At 38.2% G+C, this 25,431-nt stretch overlaps 1 protein-coding gene across 1 annotated transcript in view; it reads left to right on the plus strand.

Annotated features, from left to right (window-relative positions):
* PTPRZ1 (protein tyrosine phosphatase receptor type Z1) overlaps nucleotides 1-25,183 on the plus strand; it is a 116,292-nt gene extending 91,109 nt beyond the window's left edge. The window contains 13 exon segments of the mRNA XM_021699345.1: nucleotides 2,984-3,066; nucleotides 4,394-4,528; nucleotides 5,341-5,475; nucleotides 6,848-7,011; nucleotides 8,867-9,002; nucleotides 10,519-10,665; nucleotides 17,100-17,193; nucleotides 17,518-17,591; nucleotides 18,925-19,053; nucleotides 19,827-19,973; nucleotides 21,501-21,643; nucleotides 22,411-22,546; nucleotides 24,220-25,183. Of these exon segments, the coding sequence (XP_021555020.1) occupies nucleotides 2,984-3,066; nucleotides 4,394-4,528; nucleotides 5,341-5,475; nucleotides 6,848-7,011; nucleotides 8,867-9,002; nucleotides 10,519-10,665; nucleotides 17,100-17,193; nucleotides 17,518-17,591; nucleotides 18,925-19,053; nucleotides 19,827-19,973; nucleotides 21,501-21,643; nucleotides 22,411-22,546; nucleotides 24,220-24,360 (1,664 nt within the window). The 3' untranslated portion in view covers nucleotides 24,361-25,183.
* The last annotated feature ends 248 nt before the right edge of the window (nucleotides 25,184-25,431 follow it).

Genomic DNA, 25,431 nt, shown 5'->3' on the forward strand with positions numbered 1-25,431 from the left:
TCATCGAGGCCCTTCTTCAAGCCCCATGGGCTATAAATCTGTTCTTATGGTTTCCCTCATTATTTATATCCCCAGGCCCTATTTTCATTTGAGATCTATTTGCTTCTATGTGAATTTATGAACCAAATAGATTTTCTTTAGACTTTATTTTTCCTTCTAGCCTTTTCTTCTCTTTCTTGCCATTCTTCCTGGGGTCTTATAAAGGGCGAGTTGGATTCTTTTTATTCCTTCTTTCCCTTTATTTTCTTAGCTGTTTTTTTTTTTTTCCTCAATGAGCAGCTGTCTCTTTTGTCTAATGCAAATTTATCTGTTTTTTTCCTATGAAATTACCATCTTTCTTCCATTTTCTTCGAGCATCTCATGTTTACACGTTTCCTCTTATTTTCCTTTACGTTCCCCTCCATCTCTAGAAATCCATCTACAACCCCTCCCCCAAAACTTACACTCCTCTCCTTCCTTACATATTCAGTGGGCCTCCCTGGATCCTATGAACACAGTATTACCAGCTTGGTTATTTAAGTTCTGGTTCCATCCTGGAAGCCAATGAAAATGAAACTGCACTCCTTTTTTTTTTTTTTCTAAGTTTTTATGTAAATTCCAGTTAGTTAACATACAGTGTGGTATTGGTTTCAGGTGTATAATACAATATAGTGATTCAACACTTCCACACAACACCCGGTGCTCATCACAAGTGCCCTCCTTAATCCCCATCACCCATTTAACCCATCTCCCCCTCACCTTCCCTCTGGTACCATCAGTGTGTTTCCTATAGTTAAGAGTCTGTTCCTTGGTTTGTCTCTCTCTCTCTTTTCTTCCCTTTGCTCATTTGTTTTCTTTCTTATATTACACATACGAGTGAAGTCATATGTATTTATCTTTCTCTGACTGACTTATTTCACTTAGTATAATACTTTAGCTTCATCTGTGTCGTTGCAAATGACAAGACCTCATTCGTTTCCATAGCTGAGTAATATTCCATTGTGTGTTATGTATGTATGTATATATATACCATTTTTTTCTTTATCCATTCATCAGTCCATAAACGCTTGGGTACAATTTGGCTATTGTAGATAATGCTGCTGTAAACATCAGGGTGCATGTATCCCTTTGAATTGGTATTTTTGTATTCCTTGGGTAAATAAATACCTTGTAGTACAATTGCTGGATCATAAGGTAGTTCTATTTTTAACTTTTTGAGGAAACTCCATCCTATTTTCCACAGTAGTTGCACCAGTTTGCATTCCCACCAACAGTGCAAGAGGGTTCCCCTTTCTCCACATCCTCACCAACACCTGTTGTTTCTTGTGTTGTTGATTTTAACCATTCTGACAATGTGAGGTGAAATCTCGTTGTAGTTTTGATTTGCCTTTCCCTGATGATCAGTGACATTGAGCATCTTTTCATGTGTCTGTTGGCCATCTGTATGTCTTCTTTGGAAAAACGTCTGTTCACGTCTTCTGCCCATTTTTAATTGGATTATTTGGGGGGTTTTTGGTGTTGGTTGTAGTTCTTTATATGTTTTGGATACTAACCATTTTATTATCACTTTTTCTTAAATAGTTTGGATAGATGCCGCTTTCTTTCCACAGGGATGACACAAATTTTTATTAGAAGGGTTTAGTAGGACATTCTGCTTCATGTTTGTCTTCCTCACCTGAAGCAACTATCCTGGCTGCACATCAAAATTCAGCTGCTGCTTGGACAGGGTGAAGTTGTTAAACTATTCCCACTATAAGCCAAACGGAAAACACCTACCAAGTAATTAAGAGAAGATGGAGATTAACATTTGTTATACACCTTCTCTGTGCCTGGCTCTGTAAATACATGATTTCATTTAATCCGTGAAATGATCTGGCACATAGATAATAATAGTCCTATTGTAGAAATGAAGAAAACAACCCAGCAAATCTACCCAGTAATACCCCTATAAAAATATTAGAACCAAAATACACAAAAAATAGGTCAGCCTGGCATCAGACCCATCTTTTCGTTGCCATATACCTATTTCTGCATCCATTCCCTGCTCTTTGAGCTGCTGTTGTCCCAGAAGCAGTAATATCTCAGGATGTCTCTCCAATTGTCCTGGTTTGGACTGTATTCACTTCTTCTTCTTCTTTTTTTTTTGTATTCACTTTTTCATCCTTGAAAAGAATAAATAAATCCTGCCCCATGATACTACCAATTTTCCTTCTAGTAACATTTCCCTTTCTTAATGTGTCGTTCTTCCAAATACATATAATTTCTCTGTAGAACTGAAATTGATCTCAAAGTCCCCATTTCAGAGTGTTTTCATTGCCGCAGTACACCATGTCTGAGTTAGCATCATTTTCACCCCCTTTAAATAGACAGTGCCAGACCCCCGCCCTATTCTCAGGCAGCCGTCCTCCTGCCTTGCTGTGCTCCTTGAGGTTGTCCCCTTGAACGAGCTGTTGGCTGGAACCATTCACAGAAACTTCCTAGGTCCCTTCTACTTCCCTCTCTACTTTCTCTTCCTCCACCAACCCCTTATTCAAGAGTGCATACTCTGCCATCCTTCTTTAGCTTTCTGAGACACCCCCCTCCAACCCCCTCCTCTCCCTTTCAGTGGCTCTCCACTGTTCACAGTCCCAAGATCCATCCTTAGAAATCCATCTAAGACACCAATGTCACCTTCCAATCTTTATGAAAATTCTTATTATCATCCCAAACCAACACAATCTCTGCCTTCAAGTCCCCCCTCATACTCTGCACCTCCCTTGACACCTGAGCATTCCTTTCTGTATATAAGTCCGTGCTCATCATCTGCATCAGACAACTTGCTGAAGGCAGGAGCTCTTGTTACATTTATCTTTGTCATCTCTGTATCCCCATAAAGCCTACTAAAAGTAAATTATATTTGCACTTATTTTAATTGTATTTGGTGTATCATTATGTAAATATAAATGACCTTTATGTTGAAAAGTAGTCCATGCTATAGTGAAATATTTTCTTTTTTTTATTACAGATGATCATAGTAGGGTTAAGCTTGCACAACTTGCTGAGAAAGATGGCAAACTGACTGATTACATCAATGCCAATTATGTTGATGTAAGCATGCTTCAACTGAAACATTTATGAAATTATATTAGACTATGAATTTATTATACCACTGTGCTGTACTTATATAGTGCTTAATACATGTTATATGATAGATAATAAAAAGTACAAATCAGCAGTAGGACATCCCATGGCTAAAGGATTTCATATTGAAAAACACTCAAGTCCTTGTACTTGGTTTCTCTCCTGGGTGAGAGAGGTGATTCAGGTTGAAAATGAATGTTCAAGGTAGAATGTTTATATACATTTGGATAGGTTTATAACTCTTTAAATGTGAAGGACAGGACTCCTGCTTATTTTGAATGTCCCACAGTTCCCAGCCCAATATTGTATGGATAGCACATGATCAATAAATCCCGACGGAGAGATTCCCAAGGCAGTCCTGTGGCTAAAAGGCAAACACATGATTACTAAACCAGTTATTGGCCTTATAATCTTGGCACTTCTCAGGATACCCAGCCATGTGGGACTATTAGAGATCTCCAGGGACCACAGACCACTGACTAATTGACTGGTTTTTCACTGTGGTCAGTTGAATGTCAGTGGAGCTCAGTTCTTTTCCTGACACTGACCTTGCAGTTTAGCTGCCTTCAGGTTTAGGCCGTGTGGAACAGTTAATTCGGAGAAGTGAGCACCACGTATAAAGATACAGTGAATTTGGTATAGGCAGCCACTTCATGCTTCCAGAGGAGGCAAAGTGTATGTCACATCCAACATAGGCTTTTTTCCACGGGCTTTGGAGTTAGAACTGGTTTTGAATCCCAGCTCTGTCCCTGGGTGGCCAGGAAAGCTTGGAAAGCCACTTAACTCCCCTGAGCTTCTCCCCATCTCCAGATCAAGGATGATGCTTCCATTTTGCAAGGATTCGGGCAAATGTTCGCAAAGCATCCTGGGTAAGAGTGGGTGCTCAGGGAAGGAGAGCTAGTAGTGATTAACACTGCTCCGTATCACCAAGGAGAGGGGATTTCCCAACTGTTGTAGACAGCTGAGCCCCAATGCCTCAAAGACATTTCAGAGCAGCACAATTAAAGACTAGCAGAGTAAATAGACTTAGATTAAATGTACTTGGACTAAGGGTGCAGGAAATAGTGTCTGTACCAAAGCAAAGAGAACTTTTTTTTTTTTTTTACAAAGATCATAGTTAAAGAATTGCTGTCTTTGCTAGTACTATCAAGTTTCTCCACCATTGCAGGATTATTTTTTATGGTTTTTCTTTTACAGAAAAAAATGCACTGACCTTAAAAACTTACATATTGAACAGTAAAAATGGCATAGAATCAGTAATGTAGGAAAAAATATTTGTCATTTGTTTCTTTAGGGCTACAACAGACCAAAAGCTTACATTGCTGCCCAAGGCCCACTGAAATCCACAGCCGAAGATTTCTGGAGAATGATATGGGAGCATAACGTAGAAGTTATCGTCATGATAACAAACCTCGTGGAGAAAGGAAGGGTATGTAGGTAATCCATTATCTCATCCCCCAACTAGTCATCAGAAGTGCTTTAAGTTGCTTTTAATAGAGTCAACATTAGGAAGCAGCAGAAGTTAAGAAAATTAATCAGGATTCCTTTCTAGTAAGTATGACAGCTAAAAGGAAACTTAACATTGTAGGTCAGAGTTTCACTATAAATCAAGCTATCTGCTATTTATTTTTTTTAATATTTATTTATTCTTAGAGAGAAAAAGAGAGAGAGTGCGCAGGGGGAGGGTCAAAGGGAGAGGGGGAGAGAGAGAGAATCCTCAAGCAGACTCCCCACTGACCGTGGACCCAGATGCAGGGCCTGATCCCAGGACCCTGCCATCATGATCTGAGCCAAAATCCAGAGTCGAACAATTAACTGACTGAGCCACCCAGGCCTCCCCAAGCTGTCTGCTATTTAAATGCATTCTTCATACAGTGAGAAAAAGTAATGAGCCCCTTTGCAATGGGGCTCATTGCAAAGCAGTGCAGAGTGAAATTTGCAGATTTTAATTCACTGGAGCTGGATTCTAGTCCTGCTTTGTAGTGACTCAGTACATCTGGCCTCCCTTTCCTCATCTGAAAGGGGAAGTTTGGACCAGATCCTTTCAAGTCTTTCAGCTCTGTAATTCTATCCCTGGTCTCCTCTAAAAACTACTCACAATCACATAGAAAGAAAGAAAATGTTTGGAAGAATGAGGGAGTTCATTCCTGCCCCGGTGTTAGACCTCTGCTGATTTCAGGGAGAACTCTTATATCGAGCCTTTGAAATATGGAAATAGCATCTTTACTTTCTCTTATGCAGAGAAAATGTGACCAGTACTGGCCTGCTGATGGTAGTGAAGAGTACGGGAACTTCCTGGTCACTCAGAAGAGTGTTCAAATGCTTGCCTATTATACTGTGAGGAGTTTTACTTTAAGAAACACAAAGATGAAAAAGGTGAGTCCACAAATGAAGGACATCATCAATTGAGTAATACATCTGGTCTTTTTTTAAGTGAGTGGGTGATACAACCAAAGCAGGCTGAAAAGATACAGAATTAAAGGCATTGAGAGTTCTTACGACAACCATGCCTCATTCCCAAACGCTGCTGCTAAGTCTCTGACTGTCAGCGCTGGCTTAGGAGCCAGAATGGTCTTGGTGCCATCCACATGGTAGATGTGATGCTCAAATGAAAGTTCCTGCCCCATGTGATAACTGAGCGTCCAACTAAAAATAGTGGAGATTGAAATAAGGAAGGAAAAAAAACCAATGATGTATAAATCAGGGTTCTCCAGAGAAACACTGTGTGTGTGATTGAGATTGAGAGAGAGAGGGAGATTTTTTTTTATTTTATTTATTTATTTTATTTGAGAGGGAGAGAGAGTGTGTGTGTGAGTGGCAGGAGCGGAAGAGGGAGAAAATCCCAAGCAGACTCTGCTGAGCGTGGAGCTGGGCTCGACTTGGGGCTCGATCCCATGACCCTCAGATCATGACCTGAGCCAAAACCAAGAGTTGGACACTCAACTGACTGAGCCACCCAGTACCCCGAGAGAGAGAGATTTTTAAGGAATTGACTTCATGCCAGAAATACAGGCAAGGTTTTTATGTTTTAATCACAAGGATAATTCCTTCTTCTTCAAGAAACCTCAGTCTTTATTCTTAAGGGCTTCAGTTAATTGGATAAGGTTTACCCACATCACAGAGTATGATCTGCTTTACCTGAAATCTATTAATTTAAGTGTTAATCACACTAAAAAATACCTTGACAAGGATGGGCACATGGCTGGCTCAGTCAGTAGAGTATGTGACTCTTGATCTCAAGGGTTGTGAGTTTGAACCCCACGTTGGGTGTAGACATGTTTGTGTAAAGGCTTTCACATTAACTGAAAAAAATAAAAAATAAAAATAAAATCCTAATTGGGTATTAAAGAGGGCACGTATTGAATGGAGCACTGGGTGTTATACACAAACAATGAATCATGGAACACTATATCAAAAGGTAAGTAAACAATAAATAAATAAATAACAAAAAAACAAAAAACAAAAATTAAATCTTAAAAAAAAAAATCTTGACAGGAACATCTGGTATGACTGGTATTTGACCCAACTGCTAACCACCATAGCTTAGTCAAATTAACACATAAAATTCGCCATCACGACCCAACTGCTAACCACCATAGCTTAGTCAAATTAACACATAAAATTCGCCACCATCATTATGTACCACCAAAGTCCAGTTAATGTTTAAGGACCTGTGTGTGTGTATGAGTGTGTTTGCATGCACGCACGTCTGTGTGTATTCCCGTGACAACTCTCCGAACTGTTGCAGGGCTCCCAGAAGGGAAGACCCAGTGGGCGTGTGGTCGTACACTACCATTACACTCAATGGCCCGACATGGGAACGCCAGAGTACCCGCTGCCGCTGCTCACCTTTGTGCGAAAGGCGTCCCACGCCAAGCGCCACGCCGTGGGGCCTGTTGTTGTCCATTGCAGGTGAGTCTCAGAGGCAGGTTTCTCAGCCCACAGAATGCCTGCTGATAACAAAAGGGAATCCAAGGAGCAAAGGTTTTGCCAAGATCAGGATGATTGCGTGAAGTGAGGGGGCGATGAGATTACATGCCCATTTTCAAAAACACTGACCACTAGAAAATGAGTATGCCGGCCTCAGAATTTGATTGCTAAATATTTCAAAGCACCAGAGATTTTTTATGATGTTTATTATTCTATTGAACTGTTGAATTGGATTTTAACTTATTAAATGGGTGAGGCAGGAGGAACCATGTTTTGTCATTAAACAGACATTTATTATGACATAATGTCATGGGGTAAAAGTGCTTGGGACACAACCCCTGTCCCTAGGAGTTAGTGGTCTCTTGTAGAGTTATTATATCAGGGTTATATGAGAGAAACCAAAGTGCACAGAGGGTGAAGAATTTGGCAAAATACTTTTAGGTTGTTTTTAAACAGTTTGGGATCAAAATTCTTTTCTCATTTTCGGAGTTCTATCTAATATATTAAGGTGTTATCAACTCATCGTTACCCAATTACTTTATTTCCAAGACTAATTTGATGAAGAGAAGTAAGGATATTTCAAAGAAAGAGAAAAAAAATGTGTCAGAGGTTTTAATCTAGTATTTTTCAGTTAAAATAAAAATAACAGTTAACATTTACCGAGTGCTGGGCGCCTGGGTGGCTCAGATGGTTAAGCGTCTGCCTTCGGCTCAGGTCATGATCCCAGGGTCCTGGGATCGAGTCCCGCATCGGGCTCCCTGCTCCGTGGGAAGCCTGCTTCTCCCTCTGCCTCTCTCTGTCTCTCATGAATAAATAAATAAATAAAATCTTTAAAAAAAAAAAAAACATTTACCGAGTGCTGATTGTGTGCCAAGCTTTATGACCACACAAATCAAGTTGATTTCTGTGTACGGTATTTTTGTCAAAGCGGTGTCTGTGTTTCTACAGAAGTAAATGTTTTCCTTTCATATACAGCTTATCTGACACATTCTAATTATCTATCTCAGGAGTTATCCTCAGACAAAATTTGAGAGCTCGATCTTGAGTTTTTTCATCTGTTAGCCGGATGATAAGCTGAGAGAAGCAGGAAAATGCAAGGAACAGATCTCTGAAGGTCAGGGATTGTTTCTTAGCAAATGGAGGAGGACCAGGGTATTGTGAGGAGCAGGTGCTGATTTTCCACTCTAGCACTTCTTACTTGTCAAAGCATTTGAAAAGACTCCCTGCTTATGAATTCTGTCCCTCCAGTAGAGGCTTTGAGGAAGTCAATAGATAATGGCCCTTTAGAAATGACTGAAGTTATGCTTTATTCTTCACGATCTCACTGAAACGATATTTTCAGCTGAAAGCCTTATCAAATTCTTTTTCCAATTAATGTGAAAACCTTTACACAAACATGTCTACCTGGCGATACAGACCCAGGACCTTTTCTTTTCAGAGTTGGGTGAAGCTGATGCTTTCATTTTTCTCAGATTAAATGTCTAGTTGCTACACTCTGATATGGAATGTTTTCATTCTGTACCACATATGATGAATAATAAATACAATTATTGAAAATTTAAGAATCTCGAATGAATGAATGAATTAAAAATCTCCAACAGAAATAGGCTGTTTTACAGTTTGACCTATAGCCAAAAATTAGAAAGTAAACAATTTATTTGAAGCATTATGCTTAACAACTAAACTGTTTGGTTTGGGATTGCTAAATTATTTATTATGTGGCTCAGTTGCTTGGGGAAGAAAATTATTTTAATTTCCAAGATAGCCAGGAGTGACCTATCTTCAAATTTATCTTATGCTTGACATTGAAATGGCTCTTTCTTTGTGTTCTCTTCAGCGCCGGGGTGGGAAGAACAGGCACGTACATTGTGCTAGACAGTATGTTGCAGCAAATTCAACAGGAAGGAACTGTCAACGTATTTGGCTTCTTAAAACACATTCGTTCACAAAGAAATTATTTGGTGCAAACTGAGGTATGAGAAAAAGGATACTTTTTGTTGTTGTTGTTTTCTCCCCTACCCCCACCACCGAGGTCACTACCTAAGGGTTGGAGATGTCACTAGAATGTTAACGTTGCATGGACCAGACTTTGTTTTACCAGGTTGATTCGTCTCATAGGGCTTCCGTATTAAAGTACTACCAACTGGGTGGCTTACAACAACAGAAACTTCCTGCCTTATGGTTCTGGAGGATAAGAGTCCAAAATCAAGGTGTTGGCAGAGCCATGCTGTGTCTGGAACCTCTACAGGAGGATCCTCCCTTGTCTGAGTTTCTAGTAGCCCTGCATAATTCTTGGCTGTAGCAGCCTTACTTCATTCAGTCTCTGCCTCCATCTTCACAGGGTCTTCTCTGTGTGTCCAAATTCCTTTTTCTTAGAAGAACAACAGTCACTACCTCATCTTAACTAATTACATCTGCAACGACCTTATTTACAAACACGGTCACATTCTGAGGTACTGGTCAGGGATGGTTAGGGTTTCAACATATTTTGGGGGGACACGATTTGACCCATAACACCAGGTAATTGCATTATATATTCTAGGTGAATATATATATATATATATTAGAATTATATATTCTAGGTGAATATAATATAGAATATATATTGTATATTCTAGGTGAACCAGCTACATTATGTCTATTTTGTGACCAAATGGGGAATATCTTTGAAATGACACTGATGACAGAGAAGATTCAAAAAAAGAGAGTCAGTAGATTAGGCAGCACCCCTCCCTGCTAGCAAAACTTAAGGTTTTTCCTGCATATAGTGAATAAATGCATTCATTTTCATATTTTAAAAGCATGAATTATGCTCAGATTATATCCCTTTTTAAGCCCATATGGTTTACATGACACAGGACAAAGTCTGTATATCTGTATTTTTTCTCCTATTTCTAAATAAAAATGAATTTAAGTTGGAAATTATGGATGGCAGCTTGAGAGCAATCAGAGACATATGGCCCATGTGGGTGAAAAGATATCTAACCAAATAAACTTCATTCCATGGAGGAAATGACACTCCAGTCAGATTAGACCAGGGAAGAGTCACATACAGGAACTAGAAGACAACTATTAAAAACTGTACATAAAAATGCACTAAGTTATATAGGACTGACTAAAAGAAGAATTGGAATGGACAGAAGAAGAAGACCCATGAGAAATACAGAGTCAGGAAAGTCCTCATGCAAAATATGAAAGCAGGTAGCAGGTTTGGAGGCTGGGCAGAGAGCATTGCCTTGCCTCTTCCCCACCAATGTCAACACAGAAGTAAAGAGGTGAGGGACAAGAAGAGTTGCGTTGTCTCCTGACTGCCTCCTTTTCTACATCTGATTTCCTGCCAGGTCTAGTAAGCAATCTTTTGTGGGTCCACCCCCGCCATTATGTAAGACTCTCTTTGTCTGTCAGTGAAAAATAGATTGAGAACTTTTGTACTTAGATATATATAAAGAAAACCTGAAATAATGTTCCCTATTGTCATTGTTTCGCCAGGAACAGTATGTTTTCATTCACGATGCTCTGGTTGAGGCCATACTTAGTAAGGAGACTGAGGTGCCAGACGGCCATATTCATGCCTATGTCAACACGCTCCTCATTCCTGGACCAACAGGCAAAACGAAGCTAGAGAAACAATTCAAGGTGAGTTCTCTTAGAAGCCTCTTGGATGTTACCACACAATTCAGCGTTCCTGCAGCTTCTCATTTGAGTCGACAAGGCCATGTGCACGGGTTCAGAGCACAGTTGGTACAGTGGCTTTGTATTGCTCTTTACAGTGGGCAACAAAACCACGTGGTCAATTTCAAGGAGAATCTTAATTTTGACTAGCAAGAGGAAGAGTTCTCAAGAACTCTAGATTAATGTTTACAAATGCAAACTTGGTCCAAGAATGGAGGGCACAGAGCATAACAGAAGGGATGGGCAGACTTCCTAATACAGACTGTGTAAGTGCTCTTTTTTCCTTTGAAAAAACCAGACCACTTCACGATGAATGATCCGGCTCAGGCTGTTCATGCCACTCGTTGGAAAAATCTGTCTCACTTGAAGGCCCTAGACTAGAGAAGAGGCCACCCCAGAACAATAGCTCTTCAACCCCAATTTCTCCCACCCACCTTGTCACAAGGCAGTGAGCTAGAGAAGAGAGTATGTTTTGTTCAATATCATACTTTCTACAATCCTAGTTCTCTGGCTTCCAGAAATCAATCAGCAAAGAATTCAGAAAGTAGAACTTACGGGACCCTCTAGCTGTGCTAGGGGGATTTGCACAGTTGTGGTTTTCCCAAGGAATGGAGGCTGTGTTATTTGCTCTACCTTATTCCTATACTAACCTCTTACTTCCCAGGATTCCTAGAGAAACAGGGCCAATTTCTGAAGAAGGAATATCTACAAAAAATGTGAAAGACCCTGGAAAAACCCAGGAGAGTTAACAAACCTTGAGATCGCAGGGTGTTTTTTTTTTCGTCTTCTCTCCAGGCTACAACATAAAAGATATTAGTCACTACAGATTCCTTCTGTTTTTTTGCCTTCTCAGTCAGCACCTTTTGTGCGTTTGGAGGAGTAAGAGAAGGATTAGGGGTGAATGCTGCGTTTTGAACCTGCCAGGAGGACATAAATGTTCTTGTTCAACAAAGTTTGAGTGATAACAGAACACTAAAGAAAGAGAAAGTATGAAGTTTGACTTCCAGAAATAGATAATAAACGAGTATAGAACATCAACATTAGGTTGTTAGGATAGCTTTCTTCTAAATTAAAAAATATATAGGTATTACTCATTTTCAACAGAATCCTCATTTTAGCATGACTTACCCCTACAAAACTGCAAGAAAGAGTTGATATGCCTTATATTAGATAACCCAGGATCAAAATGGAAATATCAACTGTGAGGCCAGAATCTTAATTAAGGGAGGGACATTTGACTCGGTTTCCTGTTAACACCTAACTAGGGAGATACAGAAGTGTGTGTGTGTGTGTGTGTGTGTGTGCACACACTGTCCTATAAGACATTAGTCATTCAAGTTTTTCTATAGATACAATCCCTTGAAGTAAGTTACCTGTCTGTTTATTTCTCGGTATTTATCTGCAGAAAACAAAAACACTAACTCAAAAAGATATCTGCACTCTTATGTTCATTGCGGAATTATTTACAATAGCTAAGATAGGGGAGCAATCTAAGTGCCCACTGATGGATGAATAGGTAAAAAAAATGTAGTATATTATTCAGCCATAAAATAGAATGAAATCTTGCCATTTGCAACAAGATGGATAGACCCTGAGGGCATTATGGCAAGTGAAGTAAGTCAGAAATAACTCAGTGAAATAAGTCAGACAGAGAAAGATAAACACCATATGATACCACTTACATGTGGAATTTAAAAAAAAAACCAAGTTCATAGATGCAGAGAACAGATTGATGGTTGCCAGAGGCAGATGGTAGGGGTTGGGCCAAATGGGTGAAGGGGGTCAAAATGTACAAACTTCCAATTATAAAATAAATAAGGTATAGGGATATAATGTACAGCATAGTGACTATGGTTAATAATACTGTATTGCATATTTGAAAGTTGTTAAGAGTGTAGATCTTAAAAGTTCTCATCATTAAAAAAAAGATTTTGTAGGGGCACCTGGGTGGCTCAGCCATTAAGTGTCTGCCTTCGGCTCAGGTCGTGATCCCAGGGTCCTGGGCTCGAGTCTCACATAGGGCTCCCTGCTCCGCAGGAAGCCTGCTTCTCCCTCTCCCACTCCCCCTGCTTGTGTTCCCTCTCTCGCTGTGTCTCTCTCTCTGTCAAATAAATAAATAAAATATTTAAAAAAATATTTTGTAACTATATATGGTAAGGGATGTAATTAGACTTATTGTGATTATTTTGCAATGCATTGATACACACCTGAAATTAATGTAATGTCATATATCAGTTATACCTCATTTTATTTTTCAATTTTTTTTAATTTTCTTAAATTTAAATTCAATTAATTAACATATAGTGTAATTTTAGTCTCAAACGTAGAGTACAATGATTGATCAGTTGTATATAACACCCAGTGTTCATTACACCACGTGCCCTCCTTAATGCCCATCCCCCAGTTACCCCCCCTCCCCTCCAGCATCCCTCAGTTTGTTTCCTGGAGTTCAGCATCTCTTATGGTTTGCCTCCCTCTCTGTTTTTGTCTTATTTTATTGTTCTGACGAAATCAGAGAGGAAGACAAACCATAAGAGATTCTTAATCATAGGAAACAAACTGAGGGTTGCTGAAGGGTGGCTCAGTCGGTAGAGCATGTGATTCTTGATCTTAGGGTCATGACTTTGAGCCCCACGTTGGGAACAGAGTTGACTTTAAAAAAATAAAATAAAGAGGGCGCCTGGGTGGCTCAGTTGGTTAAGCGACTGCCTTCAGCTCAGGTCATGATCCTGGAGTCCCGGGATCGAGTCCCGCATCGGGCTCTCTGCTCGGCGGGGAGTCTGCTTCTCCCTCTGACCCTCCTCCCTCTCATGCTCTCTCTATCTCATTCTCTCTCTCAAATAAATAAATAAAATCTTTAAATAAAATAAAATAAAGAGAGATTACTTAAAAAAAAAAAAACTAATGGAAAGAGATCCATGGCAGTGGGCACATGGGGGAGAAGAGATTATTAGAGGGAGAGGAAATCCTGAGAAGGGGCAAAGGGGAAGGATTCAAGACTAGGAGGGATTGGGGCAAAATGCTGGGACGCGTAAATGGGTGTGGTAGCAGGAAGTGTATGGGCTCCAATGCTGGAGACTGAGGGAATATTCTGTGGCTTCTATTCCCTGTGTGACACAGGAGGTGAATGTGTATGTGTGTGTGTGGTATGTGTGTGTGCACAGGCATGGGGTATACATGTGTGTTTGTACACATATTCTAAAATAAAGATGTTAAATAGCTGCTGGAGGGGAAGAGTTGATTTCAAGGAATCTATACCATACTGACCATATTCTCAGAACCTAATCCAGTAAAATTAGAAATTGACCATGAAAACTTGCCCTGAAAAAAATCCAGACATTGGACAATAAAAATGTTCTTTTAAATAATTGACCTATTAAAGAGGAAATTATAAAATCTTTAGAATTAAAGGTCAACAGAAGCATTACATAGCATAACTTGTCTGATACAATTGAAGTTGTATCTAGAAAGAAAGTTATAGCCTTAAATATATTCATTTGAGAATAAAAAAAATAAAAGCAAACGAAATAGGCACATCATGTAAAAATTAGAAGAGAAGCATGGTACACCCAAAGAGGGAGACAGAAAATTTTTAAGCAAGTTAAAGCTTTCTTAAATTAAATAGAAAGTTAAAGTAATTAAATAGAAACAGAGATGAAACAAAGCCAAACGCAGGTTCTGTCAAAGACTATAAAACAAACAAACCTGTGCCCAGATTGGTGAGAAAAGGGAAGAGAGAGTATACAGAAATAAATATTAAGATAAAAAACAGGGATATAATTATAAATATTTTAGAAATTTTTTTTCTAACTTAAAAAGCATAGTATGAACATATTTGTGACAATACATTTGAAAACCTACATGAATGAAATTTTTTTAAGAAAAAGTAAGCAAGATACACTTATAAAGAAATGAAAAATCCAGCTAGACCAATAACCATTAAATAAATTTTATCAGTTACCAAAAATCTCACCTCCAAAATAAAATCAGAACTGAAAGAATTACCAAACTTTTAAGGGACAGAAAATTCCAAACTCTAGGATAAAATATCTAGGTAGAAAACAAACCCAACTATTTTACTGGACAAGTGTAACTTTGATACCAAAACTGTACAAAGATAGTATAAATAAAGAAATGTATAGGTCAGTTTCATTTATGAACTTAAATGCTAAAATCCTATTTAAAAATATTGGGGTGCCTGGGTGGCTCAATTGGTTAGGCGTCTGCCTTTGGCTCAGGTCATGATCCCAGGGTCCTGAGATTGGGCTCCCTGCTCAGCGGGGAGTCAGCTTCTCCCCGGTCCCTCCCCCTCCCCTGCTCATGCTCTCTCTCATCCTCTCTCTCTCTCAAAAAATAAATAAAATATTTAAAAAATATATCAGCAACTCAAATCCAGCAGTGTGTTTTTCTTTTTAAATATTATGACAAATTAGGGTTTGTAGAGTTTGTTTCAAGAATGAAGTGATGATTTAACATTAGAAAATATGAACAAATTTAGTTACGAGAATTGTATGGCCCTCTCAAAAGATGTAGAAAAAAAACAGTAAACAAAATTAAGTACTATTCAGAACAAAAACTCTTAGTAAGTTAGAAATAGAAGGAAGCTTTCTTCATCTTACAGAGGATACAATATAAATGTCACACACAAAATTTAAAGTTGGAAATTTTCATAGGTTTAAGAAAAAACAAGAAATGTCAACTGCTGACACTATTAGTCAACATTCTACTGGAAATCAGGTTAAACAAAAAAAATGTATAAAAGTAGAAAAGAATTTGCAGATGATACACTTGTCTATATAGAACATCAAGAGAAACAAAAGTTCTAATATTTATTATTAGAACTCAACTCTTATTACAGTTCAACAAGTATATATGAAAATCAATAGCATTGTAACTCATTAGCTATCAACTGTTAGAAAAGATATTAGAGCAAAAACAGCCAATTCAACAACCACAGCAAACAGAAACAAAAACTCTATGGTCTCAAAAATAAACTTAACAAATGGTGCAATGAATGTGTAGAAAAAAAATTATAAAACTGAATTGAAGAGCATAGAATTAGACCAATAAATATAGATACAATTTTCCTGAATGGAAATTTGTGAAGATGTTGGTTCTCCTAAATTAAGTATCAGTGTGGTACCAATCACATTCTGCCAGGATTTATCATAGGAAATCAAGAACTGATTTTAAAATTAACATTTAGAAAAGTAAAGAGTGAAGTCATCCAAAGCAATACTAAAAATAAAAAATAAAATAGAAATGTGTCGTACAGTATATGGAAGATTTATTATGCAGATATTAACACTAAAAAACAGACAAATCAGCCAGAGGAACCATGTATATGTGGAAAGCGTTATTAAGCAGATAGGACACCACAAATCAATGAGGAAAGGACCGACTAACCAATAAAGGAAATTGGGACAATTTCCATGTGGAAACAAGTAAAACTGGATTCTTACCACACCTCAAACACTAAAATTATTCAAGATGAATTAGGTACCTAAAGGTGACAAAAAGGTTTTATAACTATTATAAGAATATTAGCAATATATATTTTGAAGACAGGATAGAAAAGGACATAATTTGCAGAAATCTTAAAAAATTAGTTGGCCGTGAGTGTCTGTGTGATTAAAGAGAACAAAGACCTTAGCAACTTTTTAAACAGATTATAGATTTACATTCAAGATGTCAAAACCCTCTACAAATTAATAAATGATAGTGAAGTAGAAATATAAAAAGGCAATCATCAAAGAAGAAATCTAAATGGCTAATGAATGCTACAATTCACAATCTCACAGTAACTAAGGAAATGCAAGTCAAAACCATTGTGTACCACTTATCATCTATCAGACTGTCAAAAATTAAATGCTGATGACTCCTAATTCCATGTGTGGGTATTAAGAAACATACAAGAGATATTCATTGCTACAAAGTTTAGAAAAGGAAAATACTGGAAATAATCCTAACATTCGCTAGCTGGGGAATAAATAGCAAGTAGATTATTCGTGAAATGGAGTACTAAAATAATGAATGAAATCCAACCATATACATATATATGTACACACACGCATTCCATGCAATTTACCCCCAGCTGCAGAGTGAGATGTAAGTGGAAGATATAGAGAGCGCACACCTACACAGGAAGCCATGGGGAAGATCCTCCCAGGGCTGAACATCAAACTACAGACATTCTGTGCTTCTTCCAGCTCCCCTGGTGTAGAGAACATAGATGTGCCAGGGAGTTAGTTCAAGTAATTCTTGGAAAACCAGATATATGTATATTCAGTATCTTATCTTGGTTTCTTGGTCGGGTCGTGTGTGTGTGTGTATGTGTGTGTGTGTGTGTGTTTGGGTGACTTACATAATCTATATTTTTCCTTGACTCTCTTTCTCAGCTCCTGAGTCAATCAAATATACAACAGAGTGACTATTCTACAGCCCTAAAACAATGCAACAGAGAAAAGAACAGAACTTCTTCCATCATCCCTGGTAGGTTACACTGAATCATGAAAAAAAAAAAAAAAAACCCTCTTTTATAATAGAAACTTTGAAGGCAATATGACAATATTTTTACATCTTGGAATGAATTGATTCACTCAGTATTTTTCTAATTATGCCTGATAATGTACCTGTTAAAAAGGACTCTTAAATCCTGAAGTCCATCTAAAAAATGCAAAACACATAGAAAAGCTAGCTTACAGATCAAAGACACTCAACTTGAGACATGCAGCTATGCTTTGCAATGTGGGGGTGGGCGGGAAGGGGTATAGAGCTATGAGCATGGTGGTTCATGATGAATGTTCTATGTTCCAGTGGAAAGATCAAGGGTTGGCATTTCATCTTTGAGTGGGGAAGGCCCAGACTACATCAATGCCTCCTATATCATGGTAAGTCAGAGAAATCACTGGAAAGTTGCCTACCAGCTTGTGCTACCAGAACCAAAACCAGCATGGGCTTCTTGAAACAGTGGCTGCAGACATAGGTTAGCACCACTGGTGGGTAGAAGCCAAATCTAATGACCACAGACTGCGGCCCATTGGGGCAAATAGAATAACAGCATTCCTTGATGTTTTTATGTGTGCTGGGACTGGAGAACCCTCAAGCAAGACAAATCAGTAAATGCAGGAACTGAACTCACCATTGAGGACTGATGAGAACATAGAAAGCATACACTCAGCCATCTAAGAGGCTCCATTTCATTTACCCTGAACAGGCCCAGGACACAGTGGCTTCAGGAAAGCCCGTCTCCCTGAGTTTACCAATCCAGGTTTGCAGCAGTGTTGACCCAGTGAACTGGGCTCATTTGGACACCTGGATTTCTAAGACATAATCCTTTCCTTCTGTGTTTAGATTTTCTATGAGAAACAGTTGGCTGTTTTATGCCCCTCGGTTCCATTTCAGGTCTATCAATCATAGAGAGCTTGGCTTCAGATGGAAAGGTTGTAATTCCCATGCCAAAACCACTTTTCATTTATCCAGCAAAGAAAATATTTAGGACTATTCATGCAGGAAACAGGGAGATATGTGGTGGTGGCATCTTATTACATGCCGAATCAAATGAGCCCATGGGGAATAGGAACAGGATCTGAGAGACCCAGAGCAGAAGAGGATAAATGAGCCATGATTTTAGTGAGCAGCAACATGGAAATCATGACCAATCCAATGGCTGCAGGTTCCAGGTTTCTGCCTCAAAATCTGCAAAGTGCCTCCTGATTCCTCTCCAAAGGAGGAAGCCAGGGTGTCTGGACACCAAGGGTGTTCTGTTGTCAGTAGGTGTAAAATTTGGCACTTTGCATTGGGACTTGTGGAAAGTGAGAAATATAAACTCCCCTCTGGATTTCCGTTCTTTCTAGTGTAGGAGACGTGGTCCATGTGCCATTTTGGTAAGTCTGCTCCTAGACGTGATAGCTAGGTAGATTTGGGCACAACACTTAACTTCTTAAGCCTCAGTTTAATCATCTGAAAAAGGGGGATCACAGTTCCTGTTGCATAGTGCTTCTGTGAGACATAAGGGACTTAGGGGGAAGAAAACGCTAGTCCTATGTCTGGTGTATGGAGAGTGCCTTGTAAACATCAGCTATAATGATCACATTATTATTTACAGACACAATCTAAAAATAAAAAGACTGCCTTGACTTAAGGTCCATTAGCTTAGACATGTATTTGGAATATTTAAAGTCATATGTTGGGGCTCTTTCTATCTTCTCTTTGGTTTCATAGGGTTACTATCAGAGTAATGAATTCATCATTACCCAGCATCCTCTTCTCCATACCATCAAGGATTTCTGGAGGATGATATGGGACCATAATGCCCAGCTGGTAGTTATGCTTCCTGATGGTCAAAACATGGTAAGCCCCTCCATCCCCAGTCACTTTTGGTACTTGGGTTATAGGAGATAACAAGTCACAACAGCCAGAAGTCCAAGCATACCAACAAATAAAGTAATTTTTTTTCAACTAATGTCACGGGAGTTGCACCTTGTCTGCTATTGGGCCTCATTTGGTTATGTCATCTCCCAGGTCTGACATTGTTGAATGACAGTTTTAAATAAAAGTAAGTTAAAATGAACTTAAATTTAAGTATTCTGTGATACTGCTTAAGAAAAACAGAATTTCAACCATGAAGTCAGTCCATATGCTTCTATTTACATTTAAAAAAAAAAAAAACTTGTTAGGATATTTGGAGAGTCCCTCAGTTTAAAGAGATCTATAGAAGTACAAAAAAAAGGCCTATTTTGTTTAGGCTTTGCACATATACTTAACTTGGAGATTTATTTCTTAGCTATAAAGTTAGACTGACCATTCCAGATGACACTGGAAATTGCTGAGCTCTTAAAATCATTTGAATCTTCTCTACTCAGTTATCATTTACAGAAGTAACAACTTACCATTGTTACTGATAAGGTAAGAGCAAAACAACAAAGCAGTAGTTTGGTTTCTTAAATGTAATACTTTATTCTGCACATCAAACTTGTGTAAGGCTCAATATTTTAAGAGTAAGTTTTGAGATCCAAAGAAAAATTTGAGTTGAATTTTCTGTGTCAATCAGTTAACTTCATTTCACGGTCTGACTTATTAAGCATTTGATGAAAATCATACTGCTTTGGTATTTAATCCTCCAGGCAGAAGATGAGTTTGTTTACTGGCCAAATAAAGATGAGCCTATAAACTGTGAGAGTTTTAAGGTCACTCTTATGGCTGAAGAACACAAATGTCTGTCTAATGAAGAAAAACTTATAATTCAAGATTTTATCTTAGAAGCTACACAGGTATGGACATAATTGAAATAACAAACTTTTCATCTTAAGCACATGTTATGTTAAATATATGCTGATTTAAGGATCTTCCCTAGAAATAAAAAGAAGGAACCTAATTTCTTACAAATTAAGACCGATTACCCAAATAATCAGTTTTACCTTACTAGTCACTTTCATTTTCAAAATCCTATAGAATCATTAAACCTTAATCACCACTAAACTATACAATTCACACACAGGAAATCAACGATTTCTCTTTTACTCCAGAGTAGTTCTGACAGAACTTAAATTGAGAATAAACTCAGTAAAATAATAATAATAATAATAATAATTTCATTAATCCTAATTCTCATGTTTTAAGGGAAATTTTTACCTTGAATTCTTCTAGGTAAAATAGGAAAAATATTATCTACCAAAATGAGTTTACCACACTATCTACCAAGAGACAATGTGTTATAAGTGAAGAAGTGCTTTGAAAATGTGCAGTACAATGAACTAGGATTGTTTTGCTAATTCTTGGTTATCTATAAGGCAGCAATCCGAATTCCTTGTCAAGAATTATTTATAGAATTACACTACAGTACATAATTTGTTATACAGCTACAGTAAAATGCTAACAGATACTAATAATAGGGAGTAAGGCATGTTAGATGCAGAGTACGTCCCCAATCGGAGAAAGGTTAGATCATGTTTTAGATGATTTAAATGTTGCACTTTACTATACTCTAATTCTGAGAGTGGATAAACCATATAAAATTTAGGTTCTGCTGCTTCTTTTTCTTTTTTTTTTTTTAAAGATTTTATTTATTTATTTGACAAAGAGAGACAGCGAGAGCAGGAACACAAGCAGGGGGAATGGGAGAGGGAGAAGTGGGCTTCCTGCCGAGCAGGGAGCCCGATGTGGGACTCCATCCCAGGACCCTGGGATCACGACCTGAGCCGAAGGCAGACGCTTAACGACTGAGCCACCCAGGCGCCCTCTGCTGCTTATTTTTCAATGTAGCATTTGATTGAGGACACTAGGAAGCTGAGGGTCAGAGGTTTAAGGGATATAAAGTCACACAGCCTGGCTGGTCACTTACACAAGAATCAGAAGTAGACTGAATGTCCATTCCCTTTGCCAGCATTTCCCCGCCCTGTCATGTAATTCCACTCTCCCCTCAATTAATGCTCATATTTGAAGAAGTCTGTTATTTTTAAAAACAAATGTTAACACTGAAGACGTCTTTTTGTACTAAATAGTGGCACAGAGACATCTTTGGTACATGGTTTCAGAGTTTGATTGCCATAATGAACCCACAAATAAGACTTATTTTTAGAATGAAAAGGAGATTACATCTACACATGGGAAATGAGGCATCACAGCAGTTTCTTCCCTCCGAGAGGAGGACAGACTGCATCCGCTGCTGTTCCCTCGTGCATGTGATTGGTTTTTATTACCTTCCTGTAATTCCTGATTTCCAGTTGCTCCACTCGTAATAAACTGTCACTCACCAATATGACTCTTCTAAAAATATTAATTTTTCTCTCTTCTTACAGGATGATTATGTACTTGAAGTGAGGCATTTTCAGTGCCCCAAATGGCCAAATCCAGATAGCCCCATTAGTAAAACGTTTGAACTTATAAGTATTATCAAAGAGGAAGCTGCCAACAGGGATGGGCCTGTGATTGTCCATGATGAGTAAGTTCCTCTCTTTAAACTCTTTCATGCCTGAGCACTCTCCAGGTGGTCAGATATTTCTGTTTTCTTTGTACTAACCTCGTGATTTGGACCAGTTGTGGTGACTCAGCCAGGAGAGATCATCAGCTTTTTATAAACAAGGTTAATACAGAATTCATTTTTGTTGTTGTTGTTTTTTTTTTTTTCATTTCTCTTGGAGTTCCTGTTGAAGGCAGAAGATGGGTACCTGATCACAAGAATGTGCTCTTGCATTGTATGCTGAGAACACTTCGTGTGATGAGTCAGTCTTTTGGCACTTGAATTTTTACAGGTGCTAACCAGAGAGACATTTCTAAGTTATTGATGCACTGGATAGGATTAAAATTGATATAGTTTTTATTTTACCAGGAACAGGAATCTATCCAATAGATCTTTCCAGGCTCCTGTTATGAACAAATAAAAAAGCATATGCTGGAATTGTGTGTTATATATACATTATATATTAGATATAACTTGTCAGATCTTTGTGATTTATTACCAGCCCCTTCCAGAGTATAAAAATAACAAATGTATGAACAAATATTAAACTTCTATAAAATATCCCATTACTAATATCATGAACACTTGCTAATGTTTCAAATTAAACCATAGTTCTCTACACCATAAAGAGAGACATTTCATTAAAAATTTCTGTGTTCCCACTACAAAGTTGTCAAGGCTTTGTGAGTTCCAAATGTGAATGTTTGATGCATCTGAATGGAGTCTTTGTCCCTTCCCTTTGCTTCAAGGCATGGAGGAGTGACGGCAGGAACTTTCTGTGCTCTGACAACCCTTATGCACCAACTAGAAAAAGAAAATTCCATGGATGTTTACCAGGTAGCCAAGATGACCAATTTGATGAGGCCAGGAGTCTTTGCTGACATTGTAAGTATAAGAACAGCGAACCAAACTTTCACTGTTAGAGTGCTGCTTACTTCCTAAAGGCTGCCAAAATCATTTTATCATGTATCAAAAAAAAAATCACATTGACTCATAACAGATTACTACCATGTAGTATTCGAGCTGAATTAAAAGTTAATCAGTCCACAATCTATGGAACTGGAATAATAAACAATACACATTTAAAGTTTATCTTCCAGAAAATTGATGGATAAAATTTTTTAAATTTCACATGTCTCTTTTTGCAATTCTGAAAAATACCCTCAGTAGAAGAAGCACCAACTAATTCGACTTACCCCACAAAATAGTTATCTTGGGGTGGGGTTCAAGTTCTGCATAGCCTGAGAACAGTCAGAAGACAGATTTTGAAGACTTCAACGTTGGAACTGTTCACTTTTTTCTGAAGCCGAATTCAATTTTGGTACTTAACAAATGGGTAATTCCTGGGTACTTTTATTTTTTTTATTTTTACTGAATCTTTTTTTTTCTATGTTCAATTAGCCAACTGGGTACTTTTAAAAAGAGAAACTTGTACAATCAAGAAAGAGGCACAGCATATTTGGAGAGATAAGTCTCAACTCTGAAAATAATTTGGAAGTTTTTAATATCATAGAAACAAGGGCTGGAAAGACAATAGGGATCTTCGTGCAAATGCCCCAGTGGGAGACCTTAGGTGGATATAGTAGTCATAGACTCACCTCCAGCTCCCTGGTCTGTGGATGTGTAAGGGTCCATCTTTAAGGCTTCATTCAGTCCAGACCAGTTGTCCAGAAAGTAAGGTAATCCTTGCAAATGTGCACTTCAGAGAAGCACTTATTAAAAGTCATTCAAACCAGTTGAGTTACATTAAGCTGCTCCTTGTGAAATTGTTTTCCAGAAATTGAACTTTCACCTGATTCATGGATGCATTGAATGATGCACCGATTCACATGTGGGCCTAATGATTTTCCACTATGATGTCAGTCACTGGCTCACATTCTCTGAAACTGCCTTTGTCCCCCCCCCCCCACTACCACCTAAATTGGCACCTGTAAGAGAACTCTTTATTCTTCTGTGTCTCTACTCTGAGACCATAGCAGGGCCCATGCTCACCTTTGCTCAAAGCAGGGCATAGGACCAGTCAGGCTGGTAGGGTGTGAAGAACACTTGGTAAAAAGTGGATCTGGTAAAAAAAAAAGATTCTGCATGAGCCCTTGAGCTGACAGTCCTGTCCTTTCTGGGACCTCTCCATAAACAGAGAAACCCAATGGATTTCATCACAGCTGGAGAAAGGAGAATGAGTAATTATTCATGAGTGGCTTATAGGTTGCCTCCTACCAAAGGATTACACACAAGTTGATAAATCAGTAACAGTAATCTGTCACATCACCTTCTGATTCCATGACATAAACGAGTAAGAATGGAGCGCTTACCATTGGCAAAAGTATGTTGGTCAATTTTCTAGGTCAATGAATGTTGGCTACTAGAAAAGCTACTTTAAATTTCATCAGAAAGAGATAGTAATATAGATTGTGTACCTCCGCAGCCTATAACAGACCCCTTAACACAATGCCCTTCTCTGACCAGTGCCAAAGCATGACTGAAAATATTACTTCTTTTTACAAATGTCCATCTTCACTGAGCTTCTTGTTTATGACCTCACATTCTCTGTCCTCCAGGAGCAGTATCAGTTTCTCTACAAAGCGGTCCTCAGTCTTGTGAGCACGAGGCAGGAAGAGAATCCATCCACCTCTCTGGACAGTAATGGTGCAGCATTGCCCGATGGAAATATAGCCGAGAGCTTAGAATCTTTAGTTTAGCACAGAGAGGGGTGAGGGGAATCCATACCTGAGCATTGTTTTCCTCTTTCTGAAACTAGACAGGAAAATCACTTCAGTTCTTCTGTTACCTTTTTGCTTACATTCCATCACTTGACAGTAATTTTCATGACATAGGATTCTGCTGCCAAATTTACATCATTAACAACGTGTGCCTTTCTGCAAAACTTCTTGTAATTCACTTATTGTGTTTAAACTAAAATGGTTGAATTTTACGATATTTCTAAGAATGGAATTGTGGGGTTTTTTTGGTATTGATTTTAACAGAAAATTTCAATTTATAGCTATTAGGAATTCCCAACTACATAAAACATGTTTGTTTTTAGTGTCAAATTTTAGCTGTATTTGTAGCAATCATTGGGTTTGCTAGAAATATAACTTTTAATACAGTAGCTTGTAAATAAAACACTCTGTTCCCTCTGATATTCAGCATTTTACAACTACAGTATTCACCTAAAGTAGAAATAATCTGATACTTACTGTAAATACTGCTCTAGTGTCTCCATGGACCAAATTTATATTTATAATTGTAGATTTTTTATATTTTACTACTGAGTCAGTTTTCTAGTTCTGTGTATTGTTTAGTATAATGATGTAATTCATTATCTGGTCTTACTCTACAAGTCTCCTGATATCCTTTCATGTTATCTCAGTAATTAACTCTGTTTTAGCATGTAACTCTAACTTTTATGGAAAATAGAGATACATTTGTTTTGAAAGAAGATGTTTTTATGAGAATAACACCTTACCCAACATTGTTTAAATGGTTTTTATCCAAGGCATTGCAAAAATAAATATAAATATTGCTATCGATTTGCATTTGTTTGGGGAGTCTTGTGCTGGGGCATGCGTAGCAGAAAATTGTAGAAATGGGTCCCCCTGGGATGGTGGAAATGAAAAAAGGTGGATGGGATGGAGCAGCAGAGAGAGCTGTGAATCCCAATCTGTGCACTGAGGTACACAGGGAACTCACTGACACTACATAACTACTATGATTAACTTATTTGGACCTAACTACTTACCACGTACCAAAAAATGTTGGGAAACTTTGGT

The sequence above is a fragment of the Neomonachus schauinslandi genome, chromosome 12 (assembly GCF_002201575.2).
Source record: "Neomonachus schauinslandi chromosome 12, ASM220157v2, whole genome shotgun sequence".
In the NCBI taxonomy this organism is placed as follows: domain Eukaryota; kingdom Metazoa; phylum Chordata; class Mammalia; order Carnivora; family Phocidae; genus Neomonachus; species Neomonachus schauinslandi.